Here is a 23,891-nt window from a genome sequence, read left to right as displayed (position 1 = left end):
CCAGATGTTTCAGGGCAACAGCTGCTAAGTCCTCCCGTTAAAATAAAAAATCATTTTGCCTGAACTATATAATCTGACTCCCACACAACAACATCACAGGCAACGCACCGTCTTCACTCCCGCTGAGCACCGTACACTATATCTGACGAGTCACATTTTGTACTGTCAGCGCTTTTCGTGAAATCTCTGTGATGAAGGAAAATTGTAGCAGTTTTTTTTGTTCTTTTGTGTGGTGATGGAAACACCTTTCCTTCAGTTGAGCTCACAGTAAGAATTTACAGTAGCCTTTTCTAGTCTATTAACCTGTTTATTCATCCATGAAAATGAAAACTACACAATAAAACCTACCAAGTACTTGATGACAGCCAATGAAATTCCCACACGCTGGACACTTAATTAGATTCACCTTGTTAGTACTGGGTTGGTTTTGGTTATGCTTAAGAAACCAGTTAAATATTGGAGCTTCGTGACATGGTGTGTTGTCTTGCTGGAAGCAGCCATCAGAAGGTGGTCATAAAGGGACGGACATGGTCAGCAACAACACTTATGTAGTCTATGGGATTTAAATGAGTCCAAAGTGTGCCAAGGAAATATGCTCCACACCATTACACCACCAGCAGTAACTGGAACAGTTTTCATTTGTTGTTTATACCGAATTCTGACCCTACCCTCCTAACACCGCAAATGAAATCAACTCCTCAGACCAGTTAATGTTCTATTGTCTAACTTTGGTGAGCCCATGTGAATTATAGCGTTTATTTTCTGTTAATCTCTGGCTCTCTTTCACAGCATGTCTTTTATCCTGTCTTCCTTCTCTCACCCCAAAATGTTGCAGTAGATGGCTCCGCCCCTCCCTGAGCCCGGTTCTGCTGGAGGTTTCTTCCTGTTAAAAGGGAGTTTTCCCTTCCCACTGTCGCCAAAGGGCTTGCTCATAGGAGGTCATTAGATTTTGGGGTTTTTCCCTGTATGTATTATTCTAGGGTCTACTTTACAGTATAAAGCGCCTTGAGGTAACTGTTGTTGTGATTTGGTGCTGTATAAATAAAATTGATTGCCACCTGATGTGGCCATCTGCTGCTGTAGCCCACCTGCTTTAACATTCAATATTATTGTGCAATCACCTCAACTTCTACAGTTTGTTGTGACCAAGTCTACATCTCTAAGTGCGTTTAGTTGCTGCCATGTGATTGGCTGATTAGATATTTGCTTTGAGCAGTTCTACCTAGCAAGGTGGCCAATGTGCAATAAGTACTGTTTAAGTCCAGCAGTTTACAAGCAAATACTGTTTTCATGTTTGATATCATTTACTAGCATAAACAATTTTTGACAAAGTGACTTAGGGAGACTTCTCTCTCATGGTTGTCTAGAATCTCGCACCATGCATGCCATCTGCCCTGAGGTAGTCAGTTACCTTTTCAAAGCTTTAACAGCCGCTGACAACTGCTGACAAATTTATTCTCCTTCCCAGTGCTGCAGAGTTCCCTTCGGCTTCAGTCCAGTTTGAAGACGTTCTTGCCAACCTATCCAACACTTTAAATTCCATCAGTCTGCACTTTAATGACATATCTGCTAATGTATCAGTGTCAGCTGAGCTGGTTCACACATTGATTTTGAAATGTCAGATTCTGTTTAAAAAAAGGACATACTTTGACGCTCGGCCTGCTGCTGTCATCTTTTAATATAGCGATGATTTGGCAGTAAGTAAATCATTTAATGTCATTAATCTATTAAGTTATAAAAAGTCCTTCAATTTGATTTAGTAGTCAAATGGCCAATTTAGCATTTACGCAGCCGCTCTTATCATGGTAGCATCATAGTGTTGGCAGCTTGTCAAGTGGCGGGTTAAAAATAAAAACTGTCCAGCAACTTCTATCATTACCAAAAATGTGTGCAGGTAATAATAATTATTAAAACTCAGCATAATTCACAATAATTAAAATATCTTAATGCATAAATACATTAGCATTTCATTACCCTACTGTCTTTTGAAGTCAGCGATTGTTATTGACATTAAAAATGCCTCCATGCACCATCTTTGCATCAGTCTAGTTGTGTCTGATCTGAAGAAACCTGAGAGGAAACATGAGAGGCTTCGAGCTTACGATAAAGACTCCAAGATAGCGAAGCTTTTTTTCTTCTTCTTTTCTACATGTGTGACTAACAAGATTTTCCTCTCAAGTTGCTTTTTCATTTATTTTCTCATGTGGAACTCGCGCTGCATCTTTTCTTTAACGATCTCAAGCTAACAAACAAACACACACACAGATGCACACACATACACGCTTCTCCTCTTAATCTATGTCTGCTGAAGTGGTCTTTAATGAGGTGTGAACAGAGGACCACAACCCTCTCCCTTCCTCCCTCCTCCTCTCCCACTATTTCATCTTCCCTCTCTCTCATCACTGAGAGTGACTACAACAGACAGACAGAGCTACAAAGACATAGAGCGAGCGACGCATGGACGGGTGGAGGGAGAAAGGTGATGCTGGAGTTAATGGGAGAGAACGAGGTCTTTTTTTCTGTTTCATTACTTCATCCCTCCATCCATCATCATGTGATCATAGCGAGAGCAGATCACAAGGCCTCTGAGGCATTTTCTTTTTCTTTTTGGTAACCCAACATACCCTATAAATACATGATAATTTGTAGTATATTAGGTAATTACCGGTGGTAATAAGCAAGTAATATGTAGCTAAGTACATAGAATACTACTGGGTACTTTCTAGGAAAATAGGCAACCAATTCTTTAAAAAGAATTATGGATGGTTCTGTTATCCATCAAGCACAACTGTAGTTAACCAAGGTTGATGGCATTTGGCTTGTTCCACAACTCTTGAGGAGCCAAACAAACATATTTGTTTAAAAATCACCTCTTTAAGGTTTATTTTATGAATCTGCTGTGCAAAAGTCTAGTTCATTGGTGTCGAACTCCAGGCGTTGAGGGCCGGTGTCCTGCAGGTTTTAGATATTACCCTGGGTCATCAAATGATTAGTTTATTGCCAGGCCTCTAGAGAACTTCAAGATATGTTGAGGAGGTAATTTAGCCATTTGAATAAGCTGTGTTGGATCAAGGACACATCTAAAACCTGCAGGACACCGGCCCTCGAGGCCTGGAGTTCGACACGTGTGGTCTAGTGCTAACCCTCATTTTTTTTTTGTATTTTGCTAGGTAAATGAGTAATAAGCACAGAGATTTATTGAAGCAATTCTAAGGAGCTTGAAAGTCAATATTTGATGTGACCACCTTTATTCTTCAACACAGTCTAAACGCTCTTTGGCAAGTTTTCTTGTCATTTCTTTAAGTAGTCTTCAGAAATAGTTCTCCAGGTTTCTTGAAGGACATTCAAAGATCTTCTCTAGATGTTCGACTCCCTTTTCTTTTGTTCTCCATCAAGATGATCCCGCACTGCTTCAATAATGTTGAGGTCTGAGCTCTGGGGAGGCCGATCCATGACTGACAGTGTTCACTGTGTGGTTTTCATATGTTTTTACTACATTGTCATGCTGAAAAAGTTTTTACCTAAGATACACTTTGCATGGTGGATACCAATCTGTTGGTACCTTTCTGGGTTTATTATTAAATCAATTTTGACAGGATCTCCGACACCACTGGCTGAAATGGAGCCCAGAATCATAACAACCTGACCTCCTTTATACATATTGATCATGATTTTAACCAAACATCCATGAGACCTGTTGCTGCTGATTGTCAGTCCAGTGCTTGTGTAATTTGTCCTGAACTCTTTCTGCCTGATGTCCTCGCTTCTAATCAGACTATTTCTAATTAGATTTTGGTAAACAGTAGATGGATCAACTCAGATAAATTTCTCAGGTCCGTGTCAGTTCTTTGTTAGATTTTATTTTTTTTTTACTTCAGACAGAGATTTTTAGTCCTGTCATTTCATCTTTTATCCTCCATTTGTCCAGTTTCCTCTAATTATACAAGGACACTGTGTGCCATGCAGACATGTTTTCAAGTGATAGCTCTTTGGGAATCCAGTTGTTGGTGTGAAAATATTATTTTAAGTCTGTCAAACTGTGTTATTTTTGGTTTTTTTCATAGATTCATCTAAAGAAACAAGAAGATATGATGTGTTATGTGTAGATGGTTGTTCATTCCTTAAGTTAAGTTTATTTTTTATGCTTAAATAACCCATAAGTCAGTGTGCAGTTGTTTAACAAACAAACAAAAACATTTCTCTGGTTCTCTGGACCTTCAGAATGCCTGTTGCTCAAGACCACTTTTAAAATATGAAGTCTCCTCTTTGGCTTAAGACTTGCATAGTACTGTAATGTGAGACAGTTGGATAATATGCTCCAATAAATTACTTATTTTTGTGCAGTTTGTGGCCATATTCTCCCATAAAGGGTATTTCAGGTGTAGTTTTTCTGCACTCACCTGCTTTTTCTACCTCACAAAACACTATAATTTACTTTATATGAACGTGATAAGTCTTTGTATTTAGGGGACTGTAAAAGGAAGGGTTACCCATTTTCTCCTCAGCTAATGCCAGCATCAAGCTTTTTAGTGTCGATGTGTGCACGGATGGCTGTGTGCGACTGTGTGTAATGTGCTTATAATATATCTGTGTTTGTGTGCAGGGAAACAGGTCAGCCTGGATGTGTTTCTAGCCCCCCGGTGAAAAGCCTGCCCACTCCCACTCATAATAACCCACCACAGAATTATGGTTTTGTATTTGAAGACCAGCCAGCTTCACTAATGCATCTCAACTTTGTGTGTCTGTGTGTGAATGCGCGTTTGCATGCCTTCCAGCATGTTGGGATCCCACTGACGAACAGCATATCAGTAGCAGCGTGCCCTTGATTTCAGTGAAGGGCAGTATTTCTACTACAGTTAAAGAGCCTTCTCCTACTTTGTTAACTTTAGCTTCGAAATGGTTCCGCTTTTGCCAAGAATCAACCCCGTGTTCTCTGAGCTTGTTAAAAATTACATCGGCACTTTGATTGCCTTCCAGGTTTGGGATTTCACCTTGAACTCGTTCGGTGCAAACAGCAAATCAAAACTAGCCTTCACATTTGAATTTAAGCATGACTTTTCTGCGTTTAAAAAAAAAAGAAAAAAAGTCAAACCACTTAAGTGCAAGTTGAGTGAGTGAACAACGTGTCATGCCCCTTTAACTGAGACTGAGTGGACTAATCCTGTTTGCCCAGTAATCATGAAGTTCAAAGCTGCAAAGGTCAAAGGAAACTTCCTCGGCTAAAAAGTAGTGAAATGGTAAAATTACATACAAAATGAAAGTGTTAATAAGTCTGTAATCTGGCATATCTCGTTTCCCTTCCTTAAAAATGGCTTCTTGACAGCCACCCTTCCACTGAAACCATTTCCGATGAGGCTTCAGTGAACAGTAGATCAAATGAAGGTGTATCTCTCAGGTCCTGCGTCAGGTCTTTGCTGGATCTTATTTCTGAAGGATGTTACTTTCAGACACTGTTCATCTCTTGTAGATAATTTTATAGGCCTCTAACCTTTTGGGTTTTTTATTAAGGATATACTGCATGCTGTCAAAATGTGTTGTCTTTTGCATTTTTCATAGATTCAGATAAAGAAATGGAAAAAGTTGTATCTGTCGACACACGCTGGTTTATCTTTGAGTTAGGTACTGTTTGTATTCATGAATGATTCAGTGTTAAGTGACTTTGAAACCAAACAAAGAACAACAATATTCCTCTGAAAATGGTCAGGTGCAAGGAAGAGAAGCCAGTGTCCAAAAAAAGTTTCCTCGAGACCATCTGAATTCCTTGGAAACCAAATGTAAAGAAAAGAGTGGTGGCCAAGGTGCACAATACTGTACAGTAATATTCGAAGATTGATATGATCTTTCAAATAAAATCAAGTTTTGAGTTTGGTCCCTAGTTAGAAAACCCCAAGTCAGTATATACGCAGATATTTCCAGAAGTATGTAGACCTTGAGAATATTTGAACAAACATATTCAGAAGCTAATTGGCTGTAGAGAGCACATTTTCTTGACTTTAAAATAATGATTAGAAATTAATTCTCGCACTTTTTTTGCTGTGTACAGCTGTATGAACGCCACAGGGCAAACATTTTTGGTATTCCTGGTGCTGGTGCCAGCAGGACTCTTAAAGCTTTCAGATTTTTCCAACCCTGTGCTACATTTTCAATTTTCGCATCCTGGCAATCGATTGTGTAACTTCAGTAGCTATCATGGTTTCCTACCTCCAGGTGTTACTGGAGGCAGTAGCGAGGATTGCTTCTCCATAATGCAAAGCTCGGCCAATGAAATTTCCAGCAGCTGAAAAGAAGAAGTGCTTGCAATATTAATTTGACACAAAATTGCTCATGCAGCAGCGCAACAGAACAGGTCTTTGGGTTTGATTGGATCTTATAGATTTGAGTAATTATGACAAAGTATTGTTTTGGTTTTAATATACAAACTACAGTGTACAACTGAAGTTACACAACAAATGCACCTTACAGTAACAGCATATGCAGTGAGCTGTGGCTCCATGTTTGATGTTTGTATCCTCGGCTCAGTTCTCTTTTCATGTTTCTATAAATACATTCCTATGCACCATCTCCTCTCCTCAGAATCAGCATTGTCTTACAGAAGACAAACCATCGGAGTGGAAAAAACTCACTTCTCTTTTCATGTCATAATGAAACAAAATAATCTAAGCATATTTCATCAAGAAAAAGGTAATTAAGGTAATGAGGTTTTTTTAATTTTTTTATACAGCATTGAAATATGCCTGGCACAGGCATAATTTGCTGCGGACCTTTTTTTTTTTACAGTAATTAATGACCTCCGAGGCATTTTCCTGCTTTCATATTGCTACTCATTGCATGAGCGTTTCTTTTTTTTAAGGCCACAGTATGGTTTTGTCGGTCAGTTGTTGTGACATTGGAACTCTTATTCCTTTTTTTCCTTCTAAAATGATGCTTTCAAAATGTTTTTCTCCCGAGAGTCCAGCCATCCTCTTCAGATTAAATCGACTATATAAAAAATAAAATGAGTCAATCAAGTCATTTTTGCTTTTTCGTTGAAAGTGCACACTTTACTGGGCAAGAACATCTACTATCCTTGTAGATGCTTTTCTAAGTAGTGTATTTATTTTCTAGAGCTGAAAAACCTCTTAGGGAGGAGGCAGGGATGGATGAATAGGGCAACAAGTTATGAGGCTTCAGCACAGGAGACATTTTATAACCAACCCAACTTAACCCGATAAACTCGGTGAGGCGTCAGTCACTACAGGCTTAGAGGATCAGTTAGTGACCCACAATATCTGGTCACCAGGGGAAAATGTTTATTGCCAACCTTTCGGCAAGTGGTTACTGGAGCTTGCTAGTATTGGTTACGTGAAATCGATGAAAGATGGTGCTGCATCACAAACTGTGTTATGATTACTTAGGTCATGAGGAGATGGCTACAATCAATAATAGTTTGCATGGAAGACACTTGCCTCTGACACCTGAGCGGTAGTGAAATTTAAAAAAGAGCGGCAAACACTAGAGAATGTTTTCCTTCAAAAAGAAAAGTCGTCCTACCCTGAAAAGGGCAACTTTTGCTTTGAAGGCAAATTGTCTCGGTTTCCACTTCCTAACTAGTTGGCCAGTGTTGGCAGACAAGTTGGAGTCTTCTATACATACTGTGGCGACAGCGGCAATCTACTAGTGACCAAAGCAATAAGATATTTTTGCAGTATCTCATAATATTTTTCATCCAGCCACTGTCTGCAACCTCCAGCAACCACTCATCAACTTGTCAGGGAATACATATTTTTCCGTAACAGCTGCGGGGTCTCTGGGCCTGTGTTAGTAAGGCCTAAACAAACAAATCCATAGATGTGGCAGAACAGGAGGCAACATTTTGTAATTATTTGAGTGACCTTTGTAACTTTCACTGCAACTGTAAATCTGCATATTGTCTGCTGACATTTTATATTATTGTGCACATGTTCACTATTAGAAATAATGGCTTACGTAATAGCATGAATCATCACAGAACATTATCTCTTTTTTGGTCATTATAAGCCACTTATTCTATTCTGCTTCACCAAGCTACTACACTACACAGCCACCTAGAGTTTGGGGTCAATGACTTCCTAATTCCTTTTTATTGATGTAATAGTTTGAGACAAAAAAAAAAAAACAATCATTGTGCAGGTGCTGGACAGTGACCAATCCAAAATCTAAAACTTTAAATCCAGACTTTGGTCATGCAGACAGAAGCTATCCAAACTAGGTTAGCATGTGGTAGAAAATAAAACTGACAGAGTCTTTCATGAAGAAAAAATGGAAAAGAAATGGAAACTAGGAAGAGAAAAGAATCACTAGGACCACAAGAGATTGCTGTAAAGGTTAACATTAGGAGATTATAGATGATCTGGTAATAGTAAAGTCATTAACTGAACACATGTAGTAAATTAGAGGAAAAACAAACAAATGGAGAAAGTAGATGTGAGTGTTATAGAAAATGTCAAAATCATGACATTTGATAGTGTTAGCATATACAGCGAGGCTGCGTAGCACAGACCTGTTAATTAGTCCAAAGTAACAGAAATTAAGTAGTTAAACCTCACTCACCAAAACCAGAGTGCAGACTTATTCAAGGGTCAGTTTGTTCACATAAAATTCATGTTATTTGTCAGATTACACAGAAAAACACGTAGTGACGCAGACAGCTGCCAGCTACAGCCCCTGTGTCAGGGTCAATCTAACGTTAAGCCTTAATAAAATTAAAATCTGTTACTTAATAACAGAATAAGGCAGAAATTACAAATAAGTACTTCATAGTGACAGCCAAAGGAGGAATGCGCTACCACTGTGGATGCTAATTAGCAACAACTGTTGACCACAAGCTCCTTAAAATAAAGTGTAAGCACTATTTGTTACAAAGCTATAGATACTAATAAGAAACTTCCATGTACCAAGTGATATAAGTACCAGTTACATCACCTGCTAAAATGGGTGATGTAAAACTATCCTTTTCTTGAAAAACGAGCCAAATACTTCGACCAAAATAGTATAATTTTTATAATGTGTTTTACTGGCCTCGTCAAGACAGAATCTTGCCTGCAGCATCAGTGAGAAATCATTTTCAAAGGGTTTTGAGTTGCATCATAAAGCTCCCAGCTGCTATTTGCTGCTCTACACAGAGGCCAAATGAAGATCTGAGTGCCCACGAAGGATCGGTTGTTGGGATAACACATTTTATGATACCATCTCGCGTTGTGCTGAATTATATTACGTGGGATTTCAGCTCAGTTTAAATTTCCAAAAAACTCGCCTCCATCTTGTCGATCGACTCTCTAAACCCAGGCTCATTTTCCCCAGGTTCACCTCAACGATCGCTGCTGCAGTCAAACCGCAACTCATTTGTATGGAAAAAGAAAAAAAAGCCTCAACCCTCCGAGTATTTCCAAGCGTGCAAAGATAGAAAACCTCTCCGATGCCACTTTGAAGACTAGAACCAATTAGGGAATCATTATAATGAGGAGCCTCTAAGTGCACGCCTTTTGTTACTCAGCAGCTGTCTAATTGGAGTTGGTGCATTTCGAAGGGAGTTGGGACCGAAGGCTGTTCTCGTGTCAAATGTGATAGGCTTTTAAATCAGCAACGTGCTCGTGGCTGACATATTGATCATTTATATCTCATTGCTGGTCTCGGGCGGTTTTGTTTTTCTTAGGTTAATTTTAATATTACCGCTGTTGCTGTACTGTAAGCATTTGTGAAACTCCCGTGTTGCAGTCATTATGAGCTGTACACAGCTGAAAGGACAGCATCTCTTCCTGCAGCTCTCGACCTTCCCGTGCCCACTGCAGCTGCAAATGTTTTTGTTTTGTTTTTTTACCTGACATTACACTGTGTTTTTGGAAATGGTTGAGTAGCTGCACAGCCCCTGTATATACAAAACAGCTTGTAATGTATTCCGTGTTGGCACCGTATCGTGACTTACTCAAAGAATGAGTGGCATTAGTACTGAAGTAGCTTCTGCTTTGAAAGCATGCACACTGATATTTAAAGCTTTGACTGGGTAATTCATCCTTCTTCTCCTTCTTCTTCTGTCCACTATTTAAATATATATATTTCCATGTGTTTGCTCCCATTTAAAGGACGCTTTTATTGTGGTCTTTAATGAATAAATCATACTCCCACAGTCCACCGAGGAGAAAAGATGTGGAATTTAATGCGCTCTCTCTTTCTTTCTGTTTGTGTTTTCACAGCTCCCCTGACAGACAAGCCGCCAAAAATCCTTTTCCCTTCAGAGAGCCAAATGAGCATCATAGAAATGGCAATAGGTAAGAAATCTCGTTTCATTCCCTACAGTGATCGCTTGTTTTATGAGGATACAGTGTCGCACTAGCTTGCGCTACACAATGGCATTGCTTCAGATTTCTAGATTAACCAGTTGGCGCTTCAAAGTAGGTCCTGTTCTACTTTACTTTAGCTTTGGTTTTTTGGAGTGATGTGCTTATTTTGTCCATGTAGGATGAAAGTTTTAGAGTCAGATATTATTAGGTAACAACCCCAATGGTAGTTTCTTAATTTGTAGTGTAATACTTGGTAAATGTCGCCTTGCTGTTGCTGGGGATATTCTGCTCTTCCTCTATGAATATGCACCACATTGTTTCTCTTGGATACAATATTTTTTATTGAGGAGTTACTTCTACGTATTACCACTTTGCTTTTGCTCTGTTCTTTTTTCTTCAGTATCTATCAGGCAATTAATGTTAAATATAATTAGCTTTTTTCATGTTCTACATTAAGGTTTTGAGTTGGCAGTATGATCATAGCTGATAAAATAGTTGTTAAGTTTGTTGTTATTGACCGCCACTGTTTTTGTCTAGTTGCTCTTACAGACCATAACACATTTCTGCCTGTTAAATTAACGCTGTCCGTTATCATTTCAGATGGGCAGGACTGCCTAGCTCCAACAATAATGTTAACACTAGCCATAGCTGCTAGCCCCTATCCTGATCATGACTTGCCAGAGAGCTAATAGTTAAATGGTAATGTTAACACCAGCTTGGTCAATATTAATGATAACAGTTTCGTCGTTGCTGAAACAGGAGATTTACAGGCCCCTAGAAATTTCTCACAAAGACAGGGGTGTCGGTCTTTAAGTTGCTTTAGCAAGTTTGTTCTGCTGCTGTTCAAGAGTTCAGCTGCTGGTGGTGGGAGGGGCTAGGGATAAGAGGGACTGTGTGCCTGTCTGTCTGTAGCTGCTGTGTGAAGTCGTGTGTCTGCAGGAGGAGGAGGGAAAGATGTCATTGTTGGTATAAACAGCTTTGCAAATGAATATCTAATTTTTAGTACCAATTATTATTATCTTAGTAAAAATCCCACTCTGTATAATTGCCTCCTATATTACCCATGGTATCAGGAAAGTGCCCTCTTGTTTTCAGAATTGTGGTATAGAAAGCTACTGGAAATATCAGTTCTGGTGACATCCCTACCAAGCACTGTTCAATATGCAATATTTCAATTAGGTCTTTTTACTTTCCTGGCCCTTTTGTGAATGGACCTTGAGTTTTTATCAGGAAGGATAGAAGATAGAAAAGGATGAGTCATTTATCACATCTGTATATGAAAAAGAAAGTGATTCACTTGGTATAAAAGCCGTGTCCGCTGTGTTTCTTTCTCCTCCAATCCTATGCCTTTTCATTGTATTCACACTCATCACATCTATCTTGGTTATTTTGTGCAACACTGATGCAGCTTGTGTTTGTTCATCTTTAATGAGTCAGTACATAATCTCTCTTCGTATCATCTTCAGTGTATTATGTTAGCAGCACTCCAAGTGATTGCCTCCAATTCTGCCTCATGTGGCCGCCTCGGTACCTTTCGTTCGCCTTACCAGCTTTGGATGCAAGGGGGGCTCATGGGAAAATTCCCGCTTTGTGCCTTATTGGGCAAAAGCTCGGCTGTTGGTGGAAGAGAAAATGGGTCACGATGGAGGCTTCCTTTGAAGTAAATTTGTCATGGGCGATGAACAAAACGGTCTCGCAGAGGTAAAACGTGGCAATGGGAAAATAGGTGCAAGTCATTGTAGCCTTAAATTGATGATGGATAAAAGTCTCCCTGGTTTTCTTCATCTGATTAAGTTTTCTTAGTGGATAATGATGGTTTGCAAAATCCATTACCTGATAGCTTTGAGAACAGGCAATAAAGGTAGAAAAGATATGTTTTTACTAAACTGTACTTTTACTGTATTTTTCATCAAAAGAATATTTTGAGCCCTTCATTTTCACTGCTAATTGTACCAGGCTGCATTTAAAGGGCACCTATTATGCACATTTTTGAGCACATGCCTGTAATAAAGTAGCATTGCATTATTCAGAATTATCTATCTTTTTTATTATCTGTACAGCAATTCATGTTTAAGCTCCATGAACTATCCCTTTAAGGTAACTCTCTTCTGATTGGCTGCCCCTCATAAAAGATGGTTTGTGGGTGTGGCTTCCGTTCCGTGTCTGTGCCATATTAGGCATGTATGCGCTCAGTGATGTCATACAGAGCCAAAAGTGGAATAAACAGTATGAAATTTGAGCTTTTGGCTTATATAATAATAATAATAATAATAATAATGGATGCATTTATATAGCGCTTTTCGGGGCCCTCAAAGCGCTTTACAATTCCTCTCACATTCACACACTGGTGGAGGCAAGCTACAGTTTAGCCACATCGGCAACCTTCCGGTTACAAGACAAACTGCCAACTCTTTGAGCCATGATCGCCCCACATATATATTACTTATTCATACTCTGACTTCATGATTTGAATCTTTCCATGTTTCATATGAGAATCCTGCCACTGTAACAGCATGAAAGATCCCCTTTAAATTTTAACTGGTTAAGGATTAGCCAGAATTCTGTAGGGTTTTTTTAATGCTCCTCACCCACCTCTGCACCCTTTGATATTCTACACAGAGTCAGCAGCACTGTGTACATAATATATGAACACCTATTTGATTCTCTGCCAGTACAAGCTCCTATCACTTCTTCTCAGTGTTGGCCTAGTGCGCTTTTATCATCCACAGAGAGCCCAGTCAAACCCAGCATATCCTTTCAGGGTTTATGGCAGCTCGGGTGGAATTTTATTTATTTATTTTTATTCTTTCTTCCATAAAATATAGAAGAACAAATGGCTTCAGCTGACAGTTAATTAGGCAGGTGAGACGGGGAGAGCAACGAGAGTGTGAAAAGGCAAATGCGGAGATACACTTTTCAAGCGCTCGCTGCGGAACTCGAGGGAAGAACGGAGAGAGCAGAGGGATCTGTGGAGTGGGGGTCCCAATTAATCAGCATGCACTTTCCGTTCACTTCTCTGTCTCCTAATGGATGTGCTTCCTCAGTTATAACTGATTACATTTAAAATGCTTGATTAAAACATGTTGTGTAAATGCTCTTCTCATGCAGGCCCTCAGTGGGCATGTCTCTCCGCTGCTTTCTCTGTGGGACAGATCAGATACAGTTCGCGTCTGTAATTCAGTCTGACATGTCACTGCACACTGCTTTCACTCTGTCTTGTACACATAATCGACTGGAGTACAGCTAAGCAGACTTACTGCAGGACAAGTGTTTCTACTGTACTGCTAATCTGTACGCTTTGTAAATAGTTTAACAATTTAGGGTTGGGGGGAGGTTCGTTTCCTTTATGCATGAATATGTTTTTGGTAATCTTACTAAATTCGTTCGTTTTTCATCTATGTTCGTAAAGCGGACTCAACCATGGATTGAACCCTAACCAACCAGCTTTTTTGGGCCTTTATTCTGCTGCTGCGTCTTCCAGATTTGATTTGTTATAATCCTATTTTCTATGCAGAGCTAACATGTCACTCCCGGCCTACCTATCCTGACATTTTACTTCAGCTTAGATTGAATTTACGACCACTGTGGCACGCCGCCTGTGATGTTCATTCAGGGAAAACCCAGAAAGATCCCCTGTGATCTTGATTGGCTGTTGAAACTTCAATCCCTTCACCTCAATCCTCGGGATATCACACTTCATCCCCTGCCACTTGACATTATCGCTCGACAGCGAGTTTTCTGAAATTGCAGCAGAGGAAAAAAACCAAACTTTTTTATTTTCTTTTTTATTGAGCCTCCTGTTCAAATTCTACCTAATCTTTCAAGATTAAAAACAAGTGCTTCACTTTAAGAAGCTGTTCTACATCACCAGTCTCTAATATTTTGCAAATCTCAAGAGTTGTTTTCTGTTTCAGTGATTAAATTGATTATTTTGGTGTGTTCGCTTTTTCATCCCAAACTTCTTTGTTTTGGATTTTGTTTGTTTCCCAAAGTGTATTCTGGTAGTCTCTGGGCGGATGGAAGTGAATTTATGGTTTTCAGTTAACAATGTGGGGTAGCGCAACAACAAATTGTGAACACAGGAAAGGGTCAAAGGTCAAGAATACACCCTGGTAAAAGTAGATCCCTGTACTCCATTTAGGATGCTCCAGAAACCAGTTGATATGTCTGCAACATTTTGAATGGCTTTCTCTCTGTGTACAGGACATCTTTTTACACTCTCGGATTGCACTAAATTGTGGCCAAAGGAAGGTAGACGCAACTATTGAGTGGCTTTAGTCTTGGACTGTGTTTTCATTGTTTGGTTTGGCACCATTCATGTGCATTTGCTCAAACTAACATTTTGCAAAACAGGAGCAATTTGCATCTTTTCACGCCCACTTGTGTTTTTTTCCACTGACCTTACAAGCCATCATGCCACATCTAGCATTTGCTTCCCATTCTGTCTGAACACACTTTTACTTCCAATTAACAGTACACAAAGCCAGGTCTACAAAGAAATGTTTTCTCACTTTGCTGTGGAAGAACTTGACGAGTCTGCACAAAACACCCACAATGAGCAACCAAACATCACAGCATTGAATTGAAGTACCGATGCCAGGCGTAGGTTCCAGTATAATTAAACCTTCATGTGTGCTTATCTTTTCTTCAATGTAGCATCATTCCACTTTGTGTTTATAGATGTAGAATACGTATAGATGATGAGTGGTAGCCTATTGCAGGTTTTTATTGCTGGTACATGCCCATGCTATGGTGTTTTTTTTTGTCCTGTTTGTACTGACCAGCATTTTTCTGATGTAATATATATACAACTGGAAAAAAAATAGTCCTGGAAATCTATACTGATACAGACGTCAGTCGACGGAAATGAAAATTATCAACCTACAGAGGCCTGAATTCAGACACCCTGAAAATCACAGACGAAAAATGATGCAGCAGGCTAGTTTTTTTTGCCAAACTTTTATTGCAGCTACTCAAAATGGTACATCTAGGCCCCCATGTTCTTGTGTGCATGCCTGACATAAGGGCACGCTCCTTATGAGACAATGGATGGTGTCCTGGGGGATCTCCTCCCAGATCTAGACCAGGGCATCACTGGGCTCCTAGACAGTCAGAGGTGCAAACTGGTTTGGATGGACCAAAAACATAATGTGCCAGAGGTGTTCTGTTAGATGTATGTCAGGCCAGTGTGGGGCCAGTCAATGGTATCAATTCCTTCATCCTAACGGATCTTCCTGCACACTCAATGGGCATTATCAAGCACCAGGAGGGGCCCACTGCACCCGTGTAGGGTCTGGCAATGGATCTAAGGCAACTAACCAACTAATGGCAATCTAGGTCCTGTTGGCTAGCCTCTAGAGATCTGTGCCTCCTCAGACCCACCCCCAAACCAGCCATGCTGAACAGGGATACAGGCAGAATAACGTTCTCCACAGCTTCTCCAGACCAGTGTTGGTCAAGTTACTTGAAAAAAGTAATCAGTAACTAATTACTGATTACTTCCCCCTAAAAGTAATCCTGTTAATTTACTGATTACTTATTTTCAAAAGTAATTAATTACTTAGTTACTTTTTAAAAACACGATTTACAACCTGAATAGGTAATAAAGCGATAGATCTTTCAGCCCAATTCTACTTTTTCTGCATAATCCATCATATAAAATGTAATCAAATGGAAAAGTCTCTTTTTAAAACTTTTATAGTTTTATTAGTTTTAATCTTTTAACTTTATGCATCAAGCAAAAATTTAATTATATGCAACATTCTCTGACTGGAAGAAATGTGTTTAATATTTAAACCTATTTTCTACACATTCCAGCACATAAATTTTTTTTTGTGTGTGTTTACACTCACTCTTTCAAATAGATGCAAGTAAAACACAGCAGAAAATAAATAAAATCAAAGACTAGCGGTCCTTTTGCTCTATTTTCACCTGTAAAGCAGGAGTTGGGTAGGCGGAGGTATACCCTGGTGCAGGTGTGCCGCCACGGTCAGTGGAAGGATACGGCAGTTTCTCTGTGAGTTTCCCATTATGTCGCACTCGGTGCTTGCTTGGAAGTTTAGGGGGTTTTTTTTGCTTTAAAAAGAAGTTTTCTTCCCACACACAATGGACACTAATGTTTTTGTCACTTTTTATGGAATCAAACTTAAAGTAAGGTCAGTACTTCCATGCTTTAAACGCTGCACGCTCATACTCTCTCCCATACTCGATATATGATCCACTGTTGATCTGCACACAGCTGTTGTCACGACCGTTACTCTTACGTCACTGTCATGCGACATTCTCGCAAAAATATCACGGTTTTAGTAACGCAGTAACGCAGCGTTCCTGTGGGAAAGTAAAGGTAATCTAATTACCGTTTTTGCAATAGTAATCCCTTACTTTACTCGTTACTTGAAAAAAGTAATCTGATTACAGTAACGCGTTACAAGTAACGCGTTACTGCCCATCTCTGCTCCAGACCCTTTCTCATCTGTCACATGTGTTCAGGGAAAACCTGCTCCCATTTGTGAAAAGCAGAGGGTGCCAGTGGTGGACCTGCAGTTTCTGGTGTCCTATGGCAAATGCCAGTAAGGCTCCATAATGCTGCACAATGAGCACAGGGCCCACCAGAGGAGGTTAGAAGATCCATGCATTATTCAGAAATCTGATATCAAAAAGAAAGCGATAATCACCTGTTACAGCAAGTACAACCATCCATGTTCTGAATTTTATCGTTCTACAAAGAGTTTTGTTTATATGAGAAAACAATTTAATAGAAACCAGAAGATATGTAGCTAGGCTATACTTGAGGTCTCCACAATCCCAGGTATCACCTCACTACCAGTTATGACACTGACCATAGCTAAATACAAAACAGTCAGAAAAGATGATGAGAGAACAAATGTCAAAAAAAAAAAAGTAAAACCATTCCTGTTTTGGGGGGTCCACCTGTTGTTAATTTCATTAACATCAAAGCAACTGGAACCGATCAACAACCCCCTCTGCTATTTAACTGACAAGATCAATTTCCCAGCAGTTTAACTGACTTGACGCTATATTCTGATTGAAAAGTGTTCCTTTAATTTTTTGAGTAATAGATTTCTAACCACTAATGTGTGCACTGCAAAAGTTAAAACCTTATCACATCATCTCAGAAAGACTGATTGTGAAAATCCATTTGTTTTAGTCTCTATTGCAATCTGCGGGTCTGCACTGCTCTCAGAGGCTGAACTTTCTAATCTATTCATTGGTGTGTACATAATAACAACTTCAACTGGAAATTGGTCCTCAGTCACTCACAGGATGGAGTTACATAGTCCACTGACATAAACAGAGGGTACCTCAGTCAGAACAAAACCATTATTTTCCTGAATTAACTTTTAAGTCAGTAGCCACATCAAATTAGATTTTGTAATCATTTGGTAATGATGAGGTTGGGCTGTTATTCCTGTGCAGGTCAGGTTGCTGTGAGACTCCCATTTCCTCTAAGCTGACTTACCCTCGCATTAAATCTAAAATCTAAACTGAGAGATATAATGAATTTGTGGGTTGTTGCATCCTCTGTCAAAACAAAGCATCATTAGGAAGAAATGATTAACTGCACCTAGCAGCAGACAAAATGTCAACTTTCACCACGCTGGCAGAATGCAGTTGAAAGTCGGAGCTACAGCAGATGCTTTTGAAATGTAAAGTCGTTGCTCGACGATCAGTCTATGATCATGAGTCCTCATCCCATTATTCTAAAACAGGTTTCTTCCTTTAGTTGTATGGATTTGAAATCCTAATGGTGGGCTGTTGGAATCACCTCCCATTGATTAAGGTACCATTTTCAATATTTTAATGATTAGTATTGATGTCTTGGGTTTTCTACTGGTAGTCCACAGTGGAATGAAGGTAAACCATGCAACAGATAGAGAGACATGTGTAGTAGATCATTTTAAAGGTAAATACCAAAGGTCCTAGAGAACGGATGTGAATGCTGAAGGGTCAGGTAGATATAATGATCACCCCAATTTGAAATCTATAAATTATGCTGTGAAATTGACTTTTTTTTAAGACCAGGTTCTCTGAATGCAAAATTAATCTTTTAGGAAATGTGAAGCCTCCAATAAAGATGCATGTGTTATTCCAAAATCTGATATCAAAAAGAGTGCTAAGGACCTGTTACAGAAGGTACAACCATTCCTGTTCTGAATTTAATCCGTCCACAAAGAGTTTTGTTTATATGAACAAGAATTCCTTCCGAACAAGACGACATGTAGCTAGACTCTGCTTGAGGTCTCCCCAAAGGCTGAACAGAAGATGACAACCAGGAGACATTCATGTTATCATGCTCTAAAAAAAAGCAAGATGGCCTAAAGGAAAGGGCATGGGTGTCTGCTGGACCTACACAGAGCCTACAGGGGTCAGTGTCACGATTATGTGAATCAGCCTTAAACCAGCAATCTATCTGAAGGCCAGGAAACGGGTTTCTTTCTTGACCTTTGTAAAAACTTTCCTGGCAGGCTTATGGTCTCAGTTGCTCATCTTGGGTCTGTATTTATGAATCTTGGTCATACAATGCTTCAAAAATGAGGACTATCCCTGGTACGCTCATTGGCTAACGACTTACTAATCACAAGTCGTTTAGCAATGACTGTGATGTTTCTTTTTTTTCTTTTTTTTTTTTTTTGTCCCGTTTGGATCTTTAGCCATCAGAATTGTTGTCTTAAGGCCAAGAAAGATGCCAAGCGGATTTATTTTACCAAGTGGATCATCATGGCCTTGCCATATTGGTCCATTTGATTGACCTTTATTATAATTATGAATTTATTTTATTTTCAGTTCCTACAAACGGGACAGACATGACTGGGGGATTGGACAGGGAGAAAGAATGAAAGAAAGAGAGGGGGAGAAAGAAAACCAAAGGGGAGAAGAGACGGTGAGAAGGGGGGGGGGGGGGGAAGAAAGAAAAAAAAAACCAAACAACAAAAAAACCCCAAAACACCCAGGTCACCTGTATGGAGGAAAAAAAACAGAAGAGAAAGCAAACAACAAAGAGCAACATAATAAAAAAAACCGGCACCATCACAATAAACTAGCTAGCAGTAAATATCAGTAGATACTAAGTAATAAACGATATTGTGCAGCACGCAAGATAGACAGCGCACAATGTGCTTTGAGGCAGCAGCCAAGAAAGCTGTAGTCCGCGTCTGTGAACACCTGTGTGTACACCTGTGTGCACACCTGTGTGGATCAGCATGCTTGCATTCCAAAGGTTTCTCCATGTAACGATCTGCTAGGGAGTGTGGGGAGCCACAGCCCCGTCCTCCAGGGTATGAAGCAGGTATGGAGGAGATCAAAACTCCAGACATCCAGAGTGTGATGTTTCACATCCAGACCCACCCTTGCTGGTCACATCCGTGTTTTTTTTAAACCAAGATTGGGACGGAAATGCCCCGTCTCAAGGTCTCAAAAAGAGATTCGAGAAACCAATGGACGGTGTCAGAAGAGCCCATAGTAGTCCATGTTTGATACTGTCTATGGTCACAGCATGTAAAACAGCTGGGTCATTGGTTTCTTAGAGGACTGCAGAGAAGCATATAAGCTTTGAACGATTTTGGATATCCAGTCTGTCTGCTTAGCCAATTACGTACAAAAACTAACACATGAATTCTGTTAGTCCTTCTCAATTAATCTATCATCTCAGCAAACATTTTCCCTTCAAGATTATGGTTCCAAGAACTAGTTCCAAGTTTTATTTATCATAGCATGATGTTCATTTGGTGAATTATGGTCGAATTAAGAGTGAATTTTTTAAAAAGCATTATTTTATACGGTGGAGCAGCTCAGTGTTGTGTTCAGTACATTCTCAGGTGGGAAAACATCATCCTTGCACTTCTACCTTACACTAGGGTTATCATTTGAGGCAGGAAGTTCTCAACACACCACAAGACACATTTTTAGTTTCACAAAGAAAAAAAAAGTCTCTCTGGCTGTACAACACCTATTCCCAATATCACATACATTCACACTCACGTACACACCAGCCATCCCTCTAAATGTCACGGGCTCGGCAGAACGCTCCATCGATGCCAAAGGTTCAGAGGCCCTGGGATCAATATTACATCATTTCTCTCAATTAGGGCATATTTATTCCCCTCAAGTTATTGTACATCTGTGAGTGATCCTATCTGCATTCCTGGCAAGTCTCCAGATGAGTCGAGGGCCCGGGAGGAGAGGAAGACAGAGTGAGATAAAGATAAAGGGAGAGAGGAGGATAGAGAATGAGAGAGAAATGAAGGTAGGGGGAGTTTGGGCAAAGCATCAGAGGAAGGGGGGAAAAGTGAGCAGGTTCATTTAAGATTCACAGAGGGGATGAAATATGATGGTGTCTTACCTTGGGTTATTACAGATGAAAGTGGTTACAAAACGGCACACTGTCCCAAATGGTTAATATGCCCTGCAGTGTGGAGGTATAAATCTTTACTGTCATATTAGAAAGGGGTGGGGGTCACTGGTGGTGATTGGTAGGGATACTTGGCGGTGGGATGCTCCCATTAGTGTTTTACATAAGTACAGTAATGACAGGGACAGTCACGAGATGATAGGCTCTATCGACCAAAGATGGCTAATTTTCGTCAACAGATCCAGCGGAGCAGCAGTGAGTGCAGCACTGATACCAGCCATGTTTCAGATCATGGCTTGACCTTAGAAGACGAGCTATTTTACCACAGTGACCATGTGCTGCTCTGCTTCTCCTCCCACCCACAACATCATATCTGCCTCAGCAAACAGGAAAAATGGCTCAAGGCGTTTGTCCCCCTTAGCAGAAAATAGCATCACGAACTGGCCAGAGCACTTGAGTATTAAGATATACTGCCTCTTGCCTGTGCCAGCAATACTTTCCATCTCTGGGTAGACCTATTAATCATAAATTGAGCTTTAGCATCTATTTTCTAGACAGTCTGGTTTGATGATGTTTTCTATTTTTATGCTTAATGGCTTAAGTGTTCTTGCATTGCACCTGCATGTAGGTACTCACGAAGGTCAGAAAACCTCTACCTTTGTCAGGCTTGATTATATCAGCAGATAAGAGGCACTGACCCAATGGGACAATCACTGGGTCTCTCATTTCAAGCACATTTTAAAACACAATGTAAAGCAATGCAGGTAAGAAAAAAAAGTCTTGATGAATACTAGAATGTGGTCCTGTTTTAACTTATAACTAATCCGACAGTTGATTTGTTTATTTATGCCACCGTTGCTGCAGTAAATGCAGTTTTAATGACTTTCTTCTGATAGATGAAGGTAGCAAATGTAGATGACGACACACGTATGTGAAATTGATTAAAGATGAAAAGATTTTTCACCCACGGGGGGACGTTTAAGTGCTGTGTAATATCGATCAACAGACTTCAAATGCAGAGTTTCCTGACTTGTAATCAGAGGGGAAAAGTCATTGAATATAAATAGTGAGATTTCCTGTGCTGTTGCAGCATGTGTGATCCCATACGGAAAAGAAATAGTAAAAACTTATATGTGATTACTCATGAAAGTGGCCACTTTCATGAGTAAATCATATAAGGCTTACATGATTTACTCATGAAAGTGGCCACTTTCGCATTACTTTCATACATTGTTTTAGTAAGTATCCAAAACATACAAGTTTCATTATATAATTTTTCAAGGGATCTTATATCTGTTTTCACTCTTGTATGCTTTTCATACAAGTTTCACACAAGACAGATACAAACTTTATAAGATTTATATATATCTTTTCCATATGGGATTCTAGATGCTGCTCTGGAACGAGATGAGATGAATTAGGAAAAGATTTGGTGGAGCAGAACTGGGCTGCTGTTTTGGTGGTTCTGCAAATCCCAACTGATTTTCTATTTCTACTGCCAAAAGGGTTTTTTTATTGCTTTCTTTACTATATAGTAAGGATTGCATTCAGTTATACTCTCTGAATACATGAAAAAATAGGTCTTTTTTTCTCAACATGTTGGTACAAAGTGTCTTTAAGTTAGAAACATCCATGCGACCCGGAAAAATTGGTGGTTGCTCTGTGATTATACTGAATTTTTTTCAGTTTAGGTGACAGATGCAAGGAGTTGCGGCGACCACTGGAAATCTGTCTCCAGACTGTCACAAACTGACTTGGATTGACTGCACTCACTCTCAGGCAGGTTGATAAAGGTCTTCAAATAATTTCTATCTAATGAAATAAATGCAGACAGATTGCCAACACTTTGCAGTCTGAGATCTGTGATGTGTTTCTTTGCTGTAGGGGACTTAGGAATATAACCAGCATAGCCTACAACCATTCGTCAACCAGCTGTCAGAATGGTTGTTTTGCGCCAATGTCATTTTGCAGTTAAATTGCCATCCTGCAGCACTACTTTTGTTGTGGAGAAATTTCTGTTTCAAATCTATGAAGTTTTGGCTAGACTCTGAATATAAGTATTTTGTGTAGTTGGCAAGAGATTTGCAACAGACGGCAACAGATTTGCCTTTTCACTGATTTAGCACAGTTAATTGTCATATTATCACAAACAGATTGCGTATAATTGACCCTACTTAACTCTAAACTGATAGTAGCCTGACTCTAAAGTGAGGTGCAGAACAGGTCTACAACCGCTCGCACTCTAAAATGACTCTACAAAGAGTAGAGTCATTTTAGAAACAACCAGATTGCACGCAGTTGCAATAATTTTGGTCGTGATGTGGTCACCGAGTACTGTTTTCCTTAGTGTCACTTCAATATTAGCCTATTGCCTAAGCAACCACTACCATACCATACCATCATCATTCATTGGTAGGTATGTAACAGTGTGATGGCAAATGGTACATTTTTGCATGCGGTGTCAAGCCAGAAGTGGCATGAAATGATTAGTTATATATATCATGTCATTACTGATTATGTCATCATAAAGCTGATGGTGGAAGAAGATAGTACAGGTCCTGAAGGAGGTAATTTCTTAAACCATGGACAGTTGTGTGCCAGAGAAGTTAAGTTTAGCTAGCAACTTGCTGCTATGTTTGAGGCTACTGTGGTCATAAGAGGTGCCTGGTCAGTGCTGATATTTAGTATATGTGCAACACTCCCAAAACATACGTAGGATTTGATACTCATGGCTCCTTAGGACAAATTGAGATTTCACCCATAGACCAAAGAGGGATGTAGACACTGACTTCTGCCATTGGTTTCTGCTATCCTGAAGTGTGACTAAGAGCATTTTGGCTGCCATCATATAGGCTTTTTTCAAACCTAGCACTGATGAGAAGATGAAAGGGTATGGGCAAAGAGCACCGGTGTCAGATAATGTAGATAATTTTGGATCACATTAGATAAAATAAAATAAAAATTAAGCCTTCTTTTTGTACATTGAAATTATATGTGGTCTTCTAACTGGCGGACACAAAGCAATTCACAATTCGGTGAAGAACTGCAGTTTTTGGCACTTGATTTTTCAGTTCAAGTGGTTTCCCTTTGATCTCATCATAGATTCTGGGCACATTCACAGTGACATTAATCGCAAATCCTTACATTGGTGAATAAAAGTATTTCTTCATCCAATTTCTTTGAGTAGATGATTTCTACAGGAACACCATGATTTATAACCTCAAACC

General features: G+C 39.6%; 1 protein-coding gene across 2 annotated transcripts in view; it reads left to right on the top strand.

Moving 5' to 3' along the window:
• LOC308393891 (interleukin-1 receptor accessory protein-like 1-B) overlaps positions 1 to 23,891 on the top strand; it is a 352,568-nt gene that overhangs the window by 200,053 nt on the left and 128,624 nt on the right. For both annotated transcript variants that reach the window (XM_080877919.1, XM_080877918.1), the window contains exon 6: positions 10,209 to 10,283. In XM_080877919.1, the coding sequence (XP_080734045.1) occupies positions 10,209 to 10,283 (75 nt within the window). The remainder of the gene's footprint in view (positions 1 to 10,208; positions 10,284 to 23,891) is intronic.

The sequence above is a fragment of the Rhamphochromis sp. 'chilingali' genome (genome assembly GCF_963969265.1).
Source record: "Rhamphochromis sp. 'chilingali' genome assembly, chromosome: 3".
Taxonomy (NCBI): domain Eukaryota; kingdom Metazoa; phylum Chordata; class Actinopteri; order Cichliformes; family Cichlidae; genus Rhamphochromis; species Rhamphochromis sp. 'chilingali'.
This window is presented reverse-complemented; position numbering and strand designations above follow the sequence as displayed.